Source organism: Calonectris borealis, chromosome 2 (genome assembly GCF_964195595.1).
Source record: "Calonectris borealis chromosome 2, bCalBor7.hap1.2, whole genome shotgun sequence".
NCBI classification, from domain to species: Eukaryota; Metazoa; Chordata; class Aves; order Procellariiformes; family Procellariidae; genus Calonectris; species Calonectris borealis.
Genome location: NC_134313.1, coordinates 47,304,340 through 47,323,034, shown reverse-complemented (window position 1 = coordinate 47,323,034; position 18,695 = coordinate 47,304,340). Strand labels below are relative to the sequence as shown.

The 18,695-nt window shown below is 41.4% G+C and overlaps 1 protein-coding gene across 1 annotated transcript in view; it reads left to right on the top strand.

The window, feature by feature from the left end:
- LOC142078253 (chloride channel protein C-like) overlaps window positions 1-18,695 on the top strand; it is a gene marked incomplete at its 5' end in the record, with an annotated part of 79,400 nt that overhangs the window by 43,990 nt on the left and 16,715 nt on the right. Inside the window, 1 exon segment of the mRNA XM_075140708.1 lies at window positions 17,263-17,442. Coding sequence (XP_074996809.1) covers window positions 17,263-17,442 — 180 coding nt within the window.

Here is an 18,695-nt window from a genome sequence, read left to right as displayed (position 1 = left end):
CCATATCTGAAAGTTTATAGCAGGCACATTGAATGCTGGGTATAATCTAGCTGTATTTGACATGAGAGGAAAAAGAGCCAGCAATGTGGTAGGAGGAAATAAAAACAATCTGTGACATTATGGATGACTTCTATATGTACCATGGCAGATAAAACAGAGGGGAAGAAGTCATAAAGTTTCCCATGGTATTCCAGTCAGATGACAAGTCCACGGAAAGAATTATAGCTGCTTTCCTGGTTCAGAGTGAGGTCCTATTCACTTGAAGGACAAATATATATATATTTTTATATATATATAAAATTTCATTTCCCTCCCACTCCTTTCCCTTTCCTCTCCAGGAACATTAAAGAAATTTTCTGGATAACTTGGTCACAGAATATACTGATACTCTAAAGCAAAACACATAGTATCACAACTTGGTAAAGATTTTATAGCTAGACACTTTATAGGCTGCCAAGTTTTAGTCTAAATCCTCTTAGACATAGTCTGAATAGGCTGATACACATCTGAACTGGCAGATGTAGTTGCTAAGCCACTCTCCATCATATTTGAAAAGTCTTGGCAGTCAGGTGAAGTCCTCAGTGACTGGGAAAAAGGGAAACATCACACCCATTTTTAAAAAGGATAAAAAGGAGGACCCTGGGAACTACCAACCAGTCAGCCTCACCTTTGTGCCCGGTAAGATCATGGAACAGATCCTGCTGGAAGCTATGTCGAGGCTTTTGGAAGACTGGAAGGTGATTCAAGACAGCCAATATGGCTTCAGAAAGGGCAAATAATGCCTGACTAATCTAGTGGCCTTCTACGATAGACTGCATCAGTGGACAAGGGAAGAGCTATGGATGTCATCTACCTGGACTTCTGTAAGGCCTTTGATACAGTCCCATATAACATTCTTTTAGCTAAATTAGAGACATATGGCTTTGATGGATGGAATATTCAATGGATAAGGAATTAGCTGGGTGGGCACGTCCAAAGAGTTGCAGTCAACAGCTCAGTGTCCAAATGGAGATTAGTAACAAGTGGTGTCTCAGGAGTCGTACTGGGACACGGACAGTGGGATTGTACCCTCAGCAAGTTTGCGGATGACCCAAAGCTGAGTAGTGCAGTTGATATGCTTGAGGGAAAGGATGCCATCCAGAGCAACCTTGACAGACTTGAGAAGTGGGCCACTGTGAACTTCATGAAGTTCACTGAGGTCTTGCTCCTGCATTGGGGAAATCACCAGTATCAGTACAGACAGGGTAATGAATGGATTGAGAGCAGCCCTGCGGACTTGAGGATATTGGTAGATGAAAAATTAGATATGAGCTGGCGATGTGTAATTGCAGCCCACAAAGCCAATTGTATCCTGGGCTGCATGAAAAGAAGTATGGCCAGCAGGTCGAGGAAGGTGATTCTCTCCCTTTACTCTGCTCTCATGAGACCCCACCTGGAGTATTCCACCCAGCTCTGGGATCCTCAGTACAAGAAAGACATTGACCTTTTAGAGCGGATCCAGAGGAAGGCCACAAAAATGACCAGAGGGCTGGAACACCTCTCCTGTGAAGAAAGGCTGAGAGAGTTGTGGTTGTTCAGCCTGGAGAAGAGAAGGCTCTGGGAAGTCCTTATTGCAGTTTTTCAGTACTTAAAGGGGGCTTATAGGAAAGATGGGGACAAACTTTTTAGCAGGGCCTGTCGTGATAAGACAAGAGGCAACAGTTTTAAAGTAAAAGAGATAGGTTTAGATTGGACATAAGGAAGATATTTATTATGATGAGGGTGGAGAGACATTGGAACAGGTTGTCCTGAGAAGCTGTGGATGCCCCATCCCTGGAAGTGTTCAAGGTCAGGTTGGATGGGGCTTTGAGCAACCTGATCTAGTGAAAGATGTCCCTGCCCATGGCATGATTGTCAAAGGTTCCTTCCAACCCAAACCATTCTATGGTTCTATGATTCTATGGTACTGGCCCATTTCTTGGTCTCTCCATCATACTTCTTGGGTGCTCTGTTACCTTGTTATCCCCTCAAACAAATGAAGCTTCACCATTAAGCCACCTTAGACCTCCAGGATTTGGACTAATCCTAGATCTGTCTTATAGCTTAGGCATCCCAAACCCTGAATATTGACTCAAAGGAAGTCTGGATTTATAATCTGCCTCTTAAAGTAAAAAATGTCATAACTGAAACAAATTATGAAGCCTAACATGCTTTGTAAGTCTTTGTAAGAATTCCAAAACCAAGATCCTATTACTTTACCTAGCATGAGAAATACACAGATTAAGACAAGACAGTTAAAAAAAATTAGTCTCTGTACATGTTTCCTTATCTCTGTTTCCTCATCACTTCTGAGCATCCTTGAAACTTGAGTCAAAATTCTACAGAAAGGTGCCTGGCCATGACTTCTCTTTCCGTGTGTTTTCCCTGCGGACCAAGATTTCTCATTTGTTTTCTCTCTGACTGGTCCTGCTAACAAGATGCTGTGGGAGCCTGCCTATCTGCTTCTCTAGTCTTTCTTTTATCTCAGAGTGTCCACCCAGCGTATGTGAGGCTCTGCTGTTTTTAAGTTCCACTTATTTGCTACACTTTGGGAGTATTTTTTTCTTCAAATGCCTACACCCAGATGTCATTTTGCACAGGCTATCCTCTTTCTCTGGTTGCATCAGCTTGGCTGAGGGTTTGCAACCACGTTATTGCTGCTCTGGGAAAGTGTAGGTGACACAGTTACATGTGTGGCAGGTTCTACATCCTCTTTGTTCAATATTAATTATTCTGTAAGATCACAAAATGTATAAACTGTGCATTGCTGGCTTCCTCAAATTGTAACAGCGACAGGGGTCAGCTGTGTAGGAACTGGTAGCTAGCATGTGTTTATAAACAGGTGATAAATTGTATTTGTGTATGCAGAGTGAAAGATCTGGATAACTAACAGTTTGCTTAAATGCCATAGAAATGCCACATAAATTGGGATCCTTCTTCAACTGAAACTGAAAAGCCTTTGGAAAACAGTGCCTTGTTGGTAGCAGGGAGGAAAAATGAGAAACTCAAGAGAACGCATGTTTTTAGGTCCTCAGCACTCATACTGTTAAAGAGAAAGTGCAGATCTTCTCTTTCCCAGTTCTTCATCGGTGTTAAGGATGAAAAGACCTTCCGTATTCGATCATTTGTTGATTCCTCTTACAGGGCTGGATAACATCCCCAGGCAGAAGATGTGTTCGACACTGAACTGAGAAGAGAAGATAGCCTTTACATGAACAAGGTGGGGGGTGGTGGTAAGGTCCAGATCCACAAAAGAATTTAATTCCAAACTGCTGCGGAAATCAGTGGGTGCATTAAGAAGCTAAATTATGTACATGCTCACTATGAAGACATGTCTGCAAATACCATTATATATGAAACTGGTGGAAGTGAGACCTAGATCCTCAGTGGTATTTCACTACCTAATTCGTATTTAGGCACTGGCATCTCTGGATGCTTTTCTTCCTATGAAGCAGAGAGGCTTGAGATTTATTTTCTTAATACTCATTATTTTTTTGGAACCTCATTGATCACCCCGCCTGTTGTATTCTGTGCCCTGGGTGATAAGGCTCCAAATACAGCTGTATCTAGTACAGGGCTGCTATGGTGCACCGTGATTTCCAGCTACATCGCACACCACTGTAAACACCCCCCTTATAAAATCTGGTTCACTGGAACACTCAAAGCTGCTGGCTGCCAGGGAATGTTCTTTAATGAGGGTAAGGAGTACTTGAACACATCTATGACTTGGCAACCCTTCCTGCTTTTTATAAGCTACTATACACTTCAGAGAGAAAATATCTTAGAGGCTACTTTTTAATGGGACAAGTTTACTTAAGAGCTGAGTGGAGCTGGTGCCAGTAGTTCTGTTTTGTTCTAGCTTAATATTAGCCTTGTCAAAGTTCTTACAGCGTCTCCTGGGTGTTTCTGTATTGCATACCATATAAAGCTGGTTTTGGGAGCCAAGAATTTTGGCTGGAATATATATTATAGTGGTCTCATTATATTTTTTTAAAGTGTATCAGAGGTGGCCCTGTATTAAAGATCCATGGAGCAAAGCTGATTTTTTTTCTTTCTCCCTTCTAGTTTTGCCTTAGCCCACACCGCAGACATAGGATCCAGAATTTGAGCCAACCCAAGTTTGAGGGTTATTTGGGATCCAAGGTCCTGGTTTGGCCTGTTATAAAATTTGGGGTAATTAGCGAACTTTTTAGATGAGGCTTTGGATTTTGAAAATCACCGGACTTTGGGGGGGGAGGGGGATGTTTTTGGTTTGGGCAACTAGAGTAGCAACTACTATACTAAAAGATTCCTTACCCATCTTGCTGACACAAGTGTTCACTCAAAGACAACTCGCCAAGATGCATGTGGTGCATCCCGTCTCGCCTCTTTGAGAAGCCGGTGCTTTTCATGGCTGCTTGGTGCTTTCATCCTGAGAGACATCATTAGGGGGTGGACTTGGCAATGTTTTCGCATCAGAGGGCATCCAGCCCATCTTTTGTAGAGTGTTTGCGGTGGAAGCTGGATCCTGTTTTGGCTGCACAAAGGAAAAAGGGAGCTGCTGTAACAAGGCCACGCTTTGTCTGGGGAGAACCCTGGCTGCTACAGAAAAGATGGAGAGAAGGTGTTGAGATGTGGGTGAGATTTATTAAAATTACATTTGGGCTTTAAGTCGCCTCTATGTCAGGCTTAAGCAAACATGGCAAAGAACCGTTTTTAGTCCCTTTTTTTACCTATTCTCCTGTGCTGGATTTTGAGTTTAGTGTGATCCCATTACCTGAGAAGCAACTGTACAAGCTATAAACGGCGGTATTGACCCCCTGACAAAAACGCTATGGCAGAGCTAGATGTCGCTTTATGTGCGTGGAAGAACAGCAGCATGGCCTTGCCTTGTTTTCAACATGGGGTTGGTGGTGCCCATGTGGGATGGGTGAAAGGATTTATTGCTCCCTCCTGCCCCTGCACCAGCTCCCGCTCCCGCAGATCTCTGTGGGAAGGTCCAGCCTGCCTCCCTTCGCAATCCTTTTAACCTGGCAAGAGGTTGGTACCAGCTTGCTTCGCTGTGCTTGAGTCTTCAGACTGGGCTTGGCTCCAAATTATCCAGAACCGCTCCCCAAAAAAAAAAAAAAAGGTGAAGACTTGGTGCACATGAATCTGTGTGAAGAAGGTTGTCTTAATCTGAACATGAAGGGAAGGTGACCTTCCAGCTGGGCAGAGTTACTGCTGTATATTAACCCCAATACTTATGTTATTGATGCATTTTTTGCTCTATGACAGGTGGTGATAAACAAGGCTACTTAGCTTTGTAGTTTTCAGGAGATCCGATTAGCTCTCTTTATAGGATTTGGGGTAAAACCAAGACTTATGATACTGAGTGATCTACAAATATGACCTAATGGACCTTTTCAGCCTTAATCTTCAGACTAGAGACATTGTTTTCTCAGATTTTTTTACCGTTAAATTTCACCCAAAATTTCAAATTTAGCAGGAAGTGATTTCGGTGTCCAAATTTGAATAATGTCTCTTAGGAGAAAAGTCACATGCAAACAGGGTAATCGTATTAATATGAATATTCGGATGAGACAGGAAGAGGAAGGGTATATGGAGGGAAGCAGGAGACCGAGGAGGAGTGACTGTTCTGTTCGCAGGTCTGCCCCATTTCCTTATGTTTCTTTGGCCAAACCAATTCATTTTTCTATCTTCTCAGTTACAGAAGGGAAAATAGTGCCTATATACCTCATGTGGCTTTCAGCGTCTGTTGTCTTTGGCAAGTATTGTCAAGTTCTTAAACCAAAGGCCTTATGTAAAGGCAAAATTTCCTGTGAACTCTAGAAGATGGTTTTCGACCTGCTCTAATTTTGACTATTTAATGAAGCTACTAACTAAAGGTACTACATGAATCAAAATGACTTTATTTATTTAGACTGGTAAAACCATATATAGATGCCCAAGATTCTGGTTGCATTACTGTTTATTTTTAGAGCGGAGTCTGAATAAATAAAACAAATTACTCTTCCCATGCTACAATAAATACCAGCAGATATAACCCTCCCTCCAAACTAAAATAAACCTTTCCCACCCTTAGCCGTTCCCTTTCCTAAAATGTCCAGGATGAGAGCTGGAGCTGGAGCTGCGCCCTCAAGGTTAGGAGCTGCAGACTTACAGAGAGCAGTGGATAAGGAGCAAGTGTGGAGCTGGCCAAGAGGAGGGCTCGTGGAGACCCAGCCAGCAGCACCCTCCTTTGATAGAAAGGGCTGGAGGCTGAGTAATAGCTCACTGCTGACCTACTGCACTTGGACGCGTATCGGTAGTTACTGCAGTCCTCATAACCAGGTATATACAATAGAAGCACGAATACAGAAAAATATAATGACAAGGATAGTGAAGAAAAGCCAACAATCTGTCTGATTGAAATCCTTGGAGGACCTTGTAAATACTTTAATGTTTACACAGGACCTGTATATTTGCACAATTACCTTTCCATGAGCCCAAAATGTTTTACACTGGAATGTTTTCAGGCTCTAAGAAATTATATTTTCTGATATGTCTGAAAACTGCAGGCTCAGCTTCTCTATCGCCCCATTTTTTTTCATGAACAATTGAAGCTGGATTCCCTCCTGCCCCCGAACATGCAAATTGTAAATGGCAAGTTCTACCAAGATTGTATACTGATTGTGATCACAGTGTGCGAAGAAGAAAATGTTTTGAATTTACAAGTGAATGTTGTACTGTAAATTATCAGATAGATGCAGCTACATGATCTGCTTTTATTATAATTCAGAAGCAGTGAGAAAAATGGCTTTCCTGTAGCGAGATTTTTAAGAGAAACAAACTTATAAGAAGTTTGAAAGACTGGTTTGGTGTAGTTGGTCAAAACTCTAGGGAGAAAGTTTGGAGGCATGAACAGGCAGATCAAATGTAGTGAGTTTTGAAGCAGCTATCCCGTTCCTCTGGTTTCTGTCACAAGCACTTCCCTCACCTGTCCAAAGCAAGGTCCCTGTTAGAGTGTGAATGGGACTGCCATGGGGTTGGCAAACCTGCTGCAAGTATTGGGCATCCTGCGGCAACGGACGGGAACTTAATATGAGGTTCTGGTTCTTGCAGTAAGGTCCATCGTGAATCAGCTGTAAGGTCCATAGCGAGTGTAACACAAATCCCTTCGGCTTGTGGAGAAGTCTTTCCACAGATGTCTTAGTTGCTGCTGCAGCCTGCCTGATGTTGAGGGAGGGATAACAAATCCACACTGACTTTTGGTGTGTTTTCCATTTCTGGGGAGTCCCGTGAAACCGAAAGAAGTGATTTCTGCGCACTTTCCGCAGAAGCAAAGGCACTGAAGCAGCATCTGGAACTAATCACCTATGTTTCACAGCTCACTGGTGGGCAGCGAGCGAGCCGCTCCGGCTCCTACAGGCCCTTAGGTAAAACATGCACACAGCGACTTTCAGCTGCGGGAAACCTGAAACAGCTTCTGCTGGCCCAGCGAGGAGGAGACTGACTCCCTTTTGGCTCACCTGGGAGGACAGGCTGCCTCTATGGGTACCACCGCAGCCTTCAGATGTGGTAGCACGCAGGTGGAGCGTGCACATACACACAGGGAGAAATCGCATCCAGCCATCGGATGGGGTATTCCACTAATTGTTTAAGTCTGCTCTGGTGTCTGGCCACCATTTGGCAGATACTGACAGTTTCCACTTAAAGCCAGCCAACCTCACCGGAAAGCCAGCTGTGCTGGCAGAGCGGCTGATCTCATGAAGATGTCATTGAACAACTGTTTGAACTCATTCAAGAAATGGTGGATCTGACTCAAAGCGGGCTGAAATCCCTTAGGGGTCTTTGCTGGATATCGGAATACAGACATCCATTTATGTAAAAGTCATACTTCAGTGTTCCTGAGTTACACGTAAGGATATCATCTTCATTCTGGTGCTGGGGACTGCTTCCAAGTTCACCTTAAGCTGAAATGGATTGTCTTTGCTGTTCACATACATGTCACTTTTTCTGTTCCTGTGAGCATTGCTACATCCTCATAAATATTAGTAGCTTGTCATAGCGGTTGCCATGATGGAAAGAGTTATTTATTTACAAAGAGGAAACAGATGGCACAAAATACTTCAATGAATTTCACCATGTTTGAGAAATGAAATACCCTTTTTAGAAATAATACCAGTTTTGCGAAGCCGTTAAATGCTGTTTCACACAATCACAAGGGAGGCTTGTTCTTCAGTACACTGAGCGTACACAGAGCCACAGCAGAAGTAAGGCAAAAAAAGGGCACAGAATGGAGTAGTTTTATGGAAAGCCATAAAGCCATGAGCATAGTTTTATTAGCTGCTGCCATTCAATATGTGGAGTTGTGACAGTAGGTGAGTGAGAGATGAAAGCGACAGGAGATGGAAAAAGCCTGAGGAAGCTGAGTCCTGGTGTTGGGGATAAGGAAGGAGAGAGAGAAAGCAAGTCAGACACACAAAATCCATTCCCAGAATTTCGGGTGCAAATATTGACCGTGTTTCATTGTAAATACACTGTCAGGTGCAGAGAGATCACCACTCATTTTCTGGAAGAGCAGATAAGTAATACCAGCATTCATGACCTTATTTTTAACTGGGGTGTAAGTACACGCATATTCTCCATTTGTAGTAGTGGGTTCTTGCCATAAGTCATAACCGAGGAAAAAACATGTGCTGCACATGAATGGTATTTAGAGAGCAGGGGGGTTAGTTAAAGAAATTTTTTTTAAAATTATGAATATATGTAGAAACTTGTAGCTTACAGTATTTTTATGAAAAATTAATTATGGTTCCCAAAGTGCTTGTGGTGTAAGAAGTGGGCTAGATTTGTTGTAGAAATGGGAATGCTGAAGTTTGAGGGGTTAAATGCCTTTCCCAAGGAAGTTGATTGTACAGCTGGAAGGAGAAGTGCTTTTGCTTGAAATCCTCATTATAAGTGTCAAAAACTTCTATTTACTGGACTGGGAACAGGGTATAATCTGTATCTCCAGATACCCAACGTTATGTTTTAATAGCCTGACTACACTTTTCCACTAGAAAGTGCCTGATTCTTGGAGGGACTGAGCAATTTGAAATCTTTTTCATATTTTTTCCCATCCGTATTACTTTAGTTTACTCATTTTGTAATCTGTTAGACCCAAATCGCTGTACCTCATTTTGACTAAAAGGTCATCTGATAATCTGTGTCTGATTATTAAAACATATATTGCTGTCACTGTCCATTCCCAAACATTTTAAAGCCAGCATTTTTAATATACTAGTCGGTGCTTTCTTGGACCAGGCAGAGTGGAAAAGCTAAGGTGGCTGGTACAGTACATGAGGGTGGAGGCCCTGAATGAAGCTTTTATAAAAACTGTCTCATAGGAGCTTTCCTCTCTTCTTTCCAGTTTGGATTAGGTTTTTTGGCATACGTTTGCAAGAAACTCATCATGTCATTGCATTCAAACAGCGAGAACAGCATAGTATTTTGTGAATTTCCCTTGGAAATTGCTCTGCAATGATCTGTCCAAAGACCACGCATTTCCCTGTTTGTTTGGTTATAAGCAAGATCATGAGGTATTTATTTTAGCACTCAATTTACTTGCTTCTCTCACTTTATTCCTAAGGAATTTTGGTTGAAACACTTCTTTGAATTTAAATAGCTTGTACTGTTGTCATTTTGAGAAATTACTTTCTTTGCCTCTGGTTGGTTATAATGCCAGGGCAGATGGATTTAACACAAGCTTAACACTTTTTTTCTGGGGGGGAAGATTCCTACAGGCTCAGATAATAATTTGGAAAATACAAGGATAGCCGAATCATTCCCATTCTGAATACAGTAATAATAAGTAGTATGTGTACCAGGATGAACCTATTAGACATCAAGACAGTTAATCCGTCATTGGATCTTTCTCTCTGTGTACATTTATACACGTTCATGCGTGTTCTCTTTAGAGCCAGCTAGGCGTTGCTTGCAGGGGTCCTCCTTTCCCGGCCATTCAGCTGAGCAGCCTCGGCAGGAGGGGAGAACCCATTTTGGATCTCTCACGTTTCCACCAAATGTAGTCTTCTACAGGTCATGTCTGTTGGATGCCGCTCTTCAACAGCCATGGTGCAGTGCCTTGCGTTGGACTCGCAGTGCTGTTGATATACATGTAAGGGCCGAGAGCAGGTACGTGCCAGACAGCTGCTTGTTTGGACTGAGACATTTCTCACTACTAATCACGTGGGGAAATGCACAGTTCTGAATAGAAACACCAGGTGAGTTTAGATGCCTTCGGGTTTGGGTGGAAGTAGTGAGCAGGCACTGTCAATAGGTCTGAATATTTAGATGCCTGTACTTCCCTTAATACTGACATGGCTAAAGTAGGCTGCTAGTTACAATTTGTAAATTTGTTTTTGGACTTGCACTGTGAAAATTAAGTCAAGAACTATGACCTTTATGTTTTTATCTACAATTTCGCATGTGGTGCGCTGAGGCCGTAGTTTTTAAGCTGCCGTTTGAGCAATTCCAGCATGTGGATCCACTCACACGATCCTTTACCTGCTTATCCCAAGGTCTCATGCACAACCTAATTCATTTTTTTTAAAGGTAAGTGCCCTTGTATGAACAGCTACATCTATGCAAAGTGGGTAGGAGCTGCTATTTTTCTAACTTAGTAGCATTTTACACTGACAGTGCTGGTGGGAAAAACTTCATAAGGGATAAGGAACAGAAAAGCAAACTCTTGGCAGAAAACCCCCAAACATTCAACATCCCCCCCCCCCCAATCCATCTCTTTTCCAAAACACAGAGGCTTTCTTATCTGTTTCCTTTGTTTCTTTTTTGTTCTGCAATTTTTCAAGCATTAGAGAGAGACAGTTTCCCAGCAGATTATGAGACCTTGTGGAAATCCATTTGTCTTTAGCATACAGTAGTTGCTAAACATATATAACTTTCAAATCCTCTCTGGGAAATAAGTGACAGAGACATTCAGCTAACCCAAACAACACATTTCACAGTAAGTGCTGTACTATCAAAAGGCCTTTAGACTGAATAGCTAAATGTTCCCTCATTTAAGAATATTGAGGGAGCCAGGACCAAGGGATGCTGGGAAGCTTGTCGTCTTATAGTCAATGTAAATATTTGTAGATATACTGAATGGAGACTGAACTCTGCCAAACTTTTGGCTCCTGATTTAACTAGAAGAATTTCTCACTCAGACTCAGAAGACTGTTAGTGTTCAACTAAAATAGAGAGAGCAAGGAGTCATGTCTGCCGTGCAAAGTTCCACTGAAAACTGATTTTAAATACATCTAAATAAACAAAAGCACATCACTAGCATGCATGCGCTTATATCAATGCACACAGTGATTTTATTGGTCTAATTTAACTTTAAATCAGTTCAAGTGTGTCTATTTCAAGGGTTAGCACTGAGTGGAGCAAATCAATTTTAAAATTAATTTAATTTAAGTGATGTCCTTTTCCAGCATAAAGAGGTTTTATAGAGCTTTTTGTTTCCTTTTATTGATCTCAGTGGTATTCTGTGAACATACTTAAAGAACCATTTTTTTCACAGAATTCACTTGCAAAACTACTGAATTCAGTCATCTGCACATGATTAACATTTCTGTAGTACATATATGCTATTCTGTTATATAGTGAGATCAATATTGGCATGTAACTTTTGGATAAGCTTTTTCATAGTTTGCTTTTACCAAATGTCTTGTTGAAAAGAAAATTGGTGGGCCTGTGACAAGTATGTAGAAATCTTTTTTTATAACTTTTTAAGAAAAAAAAAAAAAGAATTTGTATTTAAATGTAAGGAATTTCCTGCAATGTTGTGAGTTTATTCACAATGGGGTTTCTTTAAAGATGATAGAGCGAAAGAAAGATAATATAAATAAACTGTATTTATAATGTAGTAGCAGCTACAGGTCTTCCTAGCAGTGTGGCTGGTTCTGTACTAGAATGAAAATTATGAAATAAATCTATTCAGTTTTTCTAGCCAAATGAAGTATATTTTTAAAAAAAGAATGCCCTAGTCTCAGAAAATGCATGAATAGTAGAAACTAGAACTGAATAGCTCTAATACTTGCCGATGTTTATAACACAGGTGAGTAATTTTAATGACCTCCAACCTGATGATGTTCCCCTAAGCTAACCAGCCTGCCCTCTCAATTGTTCAGAGTCCTGACGATGCTCAGACTACAAATCACCACAAGCATTAAGCAAACCCCAAAACAACCTCCTGAGAACTTTTTATACAAGATGCGGTGGCCAGTCAGGGCAATAAAACAATGGTTTATAAGAAGCCCAAATAAAACGTAGGGCTGTCCTGAGCAGGATGACCTGTGACGAGTCAATGGGTAAACATTCTCATTGTAGAAAGAGGAGGATGGGAGCGACAGCTAAAAAAGACGAGGGCAAATCTGTGAATAAATCTAAGCAAGCAGCACTGCCTGTGTTCTCATGCACCTTGGTCCTTGGAGTGTGTTTGAGTTAGGATTATGCTTCTCTCCCACCCCTCTTTAAGTCCTTTTAATCATCTGAAACTTGCATAAAATATAGAGTAAATCCTATTTGAAGAAAAGTCCTCTTGTACTACGTGTTGTCTAAGGAAACGTCCATGTTATGATTAGATCTGTTATGGTTAGATCCTTAACAATTTATTTCAGTGGGAAAACTTCCATTGGATTTAATAGCAACAGGGCCCGAACTACATTTCCATGAATCATTTCAAGGCAGTTTACCATTCAGGGATATTGGCTTCTTACCAAATGACTGTCTTATTTAGGTCATAAGGCAGATTGTCTTTGTTCCATGTTATATCCAGTCTCATGGATGTGCTCTTGAAAGGAAGCTGAAACTTGGATATCATAGCTTTGGTGAAATAGCCTTAGTACTTTAACACATTATGGTACTATATTGAATTACGTTTTGGGAGAAAATGTTCTCACATATCCTATAAAAGAAAAATTTACGCTAGATCTATTTTAGTAGTGAGGCTACGGCTCTGTGTCTCTCCTTGAGGTAAATCTAACCATGTAAGAAAAATCTGCTTGATAAAATCCAAATGTAAGTACCTCTTGTTATTCCATATAAAAAGGCATTTTCAAAATGTTAATGAAATGTCCTTGCTTGAAATTGCATTGTGAAACCGAGGGCTTTGTTACATAAACACAAGCGTGCAGCAGAAGTGACATTCACCAGCTAAGCAAAGCGTCCTTGGGAGGCATTTGGGCAGGCTCGTAGTTGTGCAGAAGAAGGGACCCACCAACGGTGGGGACTCTGCCCGCAGGGGCTGATGGCTGGGCATGGCGTACATTTGCTGTCTAACTGGCCCGTGGGCAGTACTATTACCTGGAGGGCTGTGAGCACGGCCTGGGCAGCTGGCATGGCCGTTGGTGGACTAGTGCCCATGTAGGTGCCTTTAGGGATGGCTTTTTAGGCACCTGTTCACTGTCTGTACTCTCCTTCTGGCTCTTCTGTGAGTTTTCTTTGCCATCTTTGGATCTTGCCTGCTGCTGGGAAGACGGATCCTGGTAAAGGCATGTTAGGCACCCATTTAACAACAGCCTGAACCCCCAGCTACACAGAAGGAGGGGTGTCAGGAGACCATGGTAGGTTGTGGATGGCACATGGAGACTGCCATGATAGGGAAGGCTGGATACCTGTGACTCCTGGCAGTAAGAAAACGGTTCCTTCTCCACTTTCAGGTCTGCAACTGCAGAATAGGTTTAGTGCTCTGGAAGCAGATGGAGGAGGACACATGATTTAGTGACAGCAGCCATAGGTCAGACACTCAATGCCTTCTTTGCTTTCACTGTCTACCAACAAGGACTCGTAGGTCTCTGAATTTAGTGTAAGGATTCAAAGAGAACTACCAGCAGTAGCTAAGGACTGAGTGAGGGATTACTTGTGAAAACTTGAGCCATAGAAGTCTATGAGACCAGATCAGCTGCATCTAAGGATGCTGAGAGAGCTGGCTGATGTCTTTGTAAGGCTGCTGTCTTTGTGGAGACTGGGGGAGATCCCTGCAGAATGGCAGGTATTGTACCTGTGTTCAAAAAAGACCAAAAGTTCAGCCTAGAAATCTACAGGTCAGTCAGCCTCACTTCAGTCACTGGGAAAATCATGAAGTGAGTTCTCTTGGAACAGATTTCTGGGCACATGAAGGAGAAGGTGGATATCAAGAACAGTCAGCATGGATTGACCAAAGGTAAATCATGATTGCCTTCTATGCAGAAATGAGCGGGTTTGTGGATGAGGGGAGAGCAGTGGATGTCCCATTTACCTTGACTTTAGCAAGGCTTTTGACACTGTCTTGCATCATGTTCTCGTATCCAAGATACGATGTTACCATTTAGAGGCTGAACAACCGGGTGGCAAAATAACTGGTTGGGTGGTTGGCCTTAGAGAGTGTAATGGATCATACACTGCCTGGAGGCCTACCAAGTGGAGCACTGCAGGGTCTATCCCTGGACCTGGCCTGTTTAACATTTTCATAAATGACATGGAGGAGACAACGGAGTGTACTTTCAACAGAATTGCAGATGTTGCTAAACTGGGATGGTCACGGCTGGACCACTTGCATTGTGAGGCTGCAGGACTGGGGCTTGTTCAGTCTGGAGATGAGGAGGTTTTGGAGGCACCTAACAGTGTGCCCCCCTCCCTCCTCTTCCCCCCCCCCCAACTATTGGAGATCATTGGGAAGATGGAGCCAAGGTCTTCACAATGGTACATGGTGGATAAGAAACAACAGGCACAAGTTGAAATAAGAGATGTTCATACTGGTATAAGGAAATACCTTTTCACCATGAGGACAGTGGGGGAGTGGCACAGGCTGCCTAGGGCGGTTGCGCAGCCTCCATCCTTGGGGGTTTTTAAGACCCAGCTAGAGAAAGGCCCAAGCACATGGTTTAAGCTCATGGCTGAGTCTCCTTCAGCAGGAGGTTGGACTAGAGAACTGCTGAGGTCCCTTCTGACTTGAACAATCCTTGATTCTTATGATCCTATAGCTGCAACTCCGGTTTGGCTTGGTGTTTTTCTGCGAAGCAATATATTGGTAAAGGCTTTCTTCAGCCAATTCTATTTAAAGATGCCTTGGCCTTGTAACAGTCTTTCATAAAACAGCTCTTCTGCCTGCTTGTCTCCTCCACCCCCAAAGCAAGGTTATTCTTTACAGCAACAGACAGAAGACTCATTGAAAGAAATGTCACTGACAACGAGCAGTGAATCAGCGCCAGACTTTAGTGAGTTCTTACATCTGAAAAAGCTGACCAATGATAATGCAAGGTGTACAGTTGATGTAGACAATACAGACACTTTATAATCCCAGACAAAGCCAAGATCACACAACCATATAATGAGCGATCCCTTGCTTTTATAAAAACATCTGACTTGACAAAACCCAAGGATGTTTCATGGACTTCTGCAATAATGTAGAACGTTTGCTTTCCATGCAGCAGAGCAAAACCGTAAAGTTGTCAAGACAGAAAACCTACGTACTGCTAAGAAATACACTCTAGAAACTGCTGGAATGTAACAGTATTCACATTGCTCTTATTTAAAAATCATTTAGGGTTTGCACATATTTCATGTAATTCAGGAAGTAGCTATTATCACATTTTCACATTGTGTCCACTGTGCTAGGTACAGTACTTTTAATAGTAATACAGTGTACAGTATTTCTAAACAAAGCTTAAGGCAGGCAAATACAGATTTTTATCTTGCCTGGGCAGATGGAAAAGAGGCAGAGGATGAACAGGAATCTACTCATTTAGGACAAATAAAATTCCTCTGGTGGATTGTTTTACGCAACAAACAGCCACAGCAGCACAGTTCTGACAGCAACTCATCCTGAGCAGCATCTGTGGTTCCCACTGAGTTCCATCACTTGTACTGCATCAACTGGTAGCTCTCAGTGAGATTAAGAATGAAAAAATCTATCTCTTTGGGATTTTTAGGTTTTGTTTTCATTAGTTGGTACTAAATTCTGCACTCAGCCATTTTGATTTGCAAGGTAAACTACTGCTCGTTTTAACTCAGAAGCAAAATGCGGTTCAGAGAGGTTCATTTTTCCGTAAGTTGGTGTTCTGGTCCCTTGAAACATGCATCTGTAATAAGATGGTGTTCCAAATTTTCATTGCCTGCAGTCTGTTTCATATAACTGGGCATAGATATGATGTGATTTGACGCATAAAAGACTGTTCTTTTTCAGGATTCATTTAAATCCATCCCATTTTAGAAGAAGAAGAAACTTGTTTCACAGCTGTGTAGGTGCCATGTATGAAGTTATTGTCTTCTCAGTTCAGTTCCTCTTAGGCAGGTGGTCACATCACAAACCATCAGAGTAACTGGCTTGAAAAAATAACCTTGTGTCTCTCAGGAGGGAGGACAATAATTAACAGCATATGGAAAGAGCTGCTTTTACCACAGGGATGAAAGGTACATTGGTAAAACAGGATATGGGCAAATTTATGCTCCAGTTGATTTTGTCTGTGGTTTGTGTCAGCCTGTGTCTGAACAGGAGATTCTGGCTTATGGTGTGTCCAGATGATAGTCAGAATAATTAATGTATTTTTTTGAAAATAGAAAATATAAAACAAGCTTAAAACAAGAGTAGTTCATTGACTTCAGTTGCAAGAATCTGGCCTACTGTAATTCCATAGAAATTACTCCTGAATTTTACAGAAAGTATCTTTATTTTTCATTTCACCCTACTGTCAGAAATAGTGGGTACACGTTTTTCAGTTTTGTATGTTCATATTTCCTGAAACTTTGCCTAGAACTTGAAAAGTGTTAGAAAATACTGGAAAATCTGTATATGATTTGTAAGCTATCTTTGAAGGGGCTATCTTTCTAACTGCTACCACCGCAAAAAAAAAAACTATTGCAATGATAAGAGTAAGCCTGAATTTCTCCAAAGTGCTTAACTTTAAACTATTTGATATCAACCAGAATTCCGGAGGATTTCAGCTCAGATTAAAAAATCTTTTTTTAATGTGAAAAGTCATGCAAATTGATAAATGAGTCTTACGATATCCTGTTAGGATGACCATGTCATGCATATGGTTGAATTTATCATGTATCTCACACAAAGAAAGGCAACTCTTGATAAGCAGTTTTATTGGGTAATTACATTTTTTTTTTTACATTTGCAAATAAAGCAGTTTGATTTCCATCTTGAAGTAATTTACTAACACATTATAAACTCGTCAAACGCTAACGTGGTACAATACGCCTCATTTCCTGTTTACTAAATAATCCTTTGGCTGTCTGCTTTGTGTCTTTCAGGTTGAACCTGGAATTGTTCTCTGCCAGGGACGTCATGGAGCCTGGCGTCAGAGTCCTTCACCTGAAGGAAAACATTGCCTCCTTGGCTCAGCTTCTTGCAAGTACAAGCCATGGCGGATTCCCAGTGGTTTGCAGGCCCAAGCCAGACCATGCAGAGGTCTTCCAGGGAACAATTAAAAGGTAAAAATGCTATCAAATTGATGTCATGTGATGTTTCTGGCCATTTATCAGGTTTTTTTTTTCTTTAAGCATCTGTTTGTGAAGATTATTTGGGATGGATATGAAATTTGCTCCTACTTTCTTTAGCGTGAACAGCAGGCGTCCTTTAAAGAAAGGACCTAGGTCCTTTCTAGTACAAGGTTATCTATTGCATCAGGGATTTATTGAAACAGCACCAATGAAACTATCATGCGGGAACTGTAGAAAAAGGGAAAATTGCCCTTCGGAGCCTTAAAGGTTCACTGAAACAGTAATTTAAAAGGATTTGAATCTAGTTACTCATGAAACGTCCCATGCCAATTCAAAGCTGGCCCACTCTTTCTTCACAATTGTTTCATTTTATTAGCGTATGCTTTTACAGGAAATGAGTTAACATAAATCATATCACAGACAAGATAAGCAACAAAGTCACTGGAAGTAACATGCTAGGGTAAACAAGAATTAGACTAAAGGAATCCTTGCCATATGGGGGACTCTCAAAAGGCATATAAAATCTCCTGATAAATGAAGTATTTATGGTCCTGTATTTCATATGACTACAAGAGTGAATTCATCCTTTCAGGAAGGTATCTTAAGACTGTCCTTTGAGTGGTGGGTCATGAGTGGGAGGGGCAGTGACTTAATTTCCACCTTGAGTATCCTAGAGGAAAGGAGAAGATGCATATGCAACTCCTACTGCATAGGAGTTCACACAGCAAAGCCCTATGAATTATGCTTTCAATAACTGTAATACAAACACATGGCCAGTTTTGTATTGTAATATCATAATCTTTCATAATTTGCATGGTGTCTTTTGTCCTGAATGACTGCAGTATTCTACATCTTTTCTTGTAGAGAATTTTTTTTATCCACTTCTGGTTTAATGCCTTAACTGCATGGCAGTTAGGAGCTATCTGTGAGCAAACAAGGATAAAAGTATTTTCTTCTGTTGATCTGATGGGGAAAAATGTTATCCATGCATCAGCAGTGGAAATTTGGTTAGGACTTGTCTGCTTGCCCGCTTTATAACAAATTTTCAAGGATGAACTGCTGGCAGCTTGATCACACGAGCTTACCTCATAGCAATGTGGTCAGCTGCCCTTTTGGAGCATGAAGACAGGAATGGAGTGAATATTTAATGAAAATTGTAAACTTGCTTCATTGACAAGTGAAATAGTTTGTATGAACCTTTTAGGAAGAGAAATATCTGCTTGGAATGAGAGTTGTACAGTGGA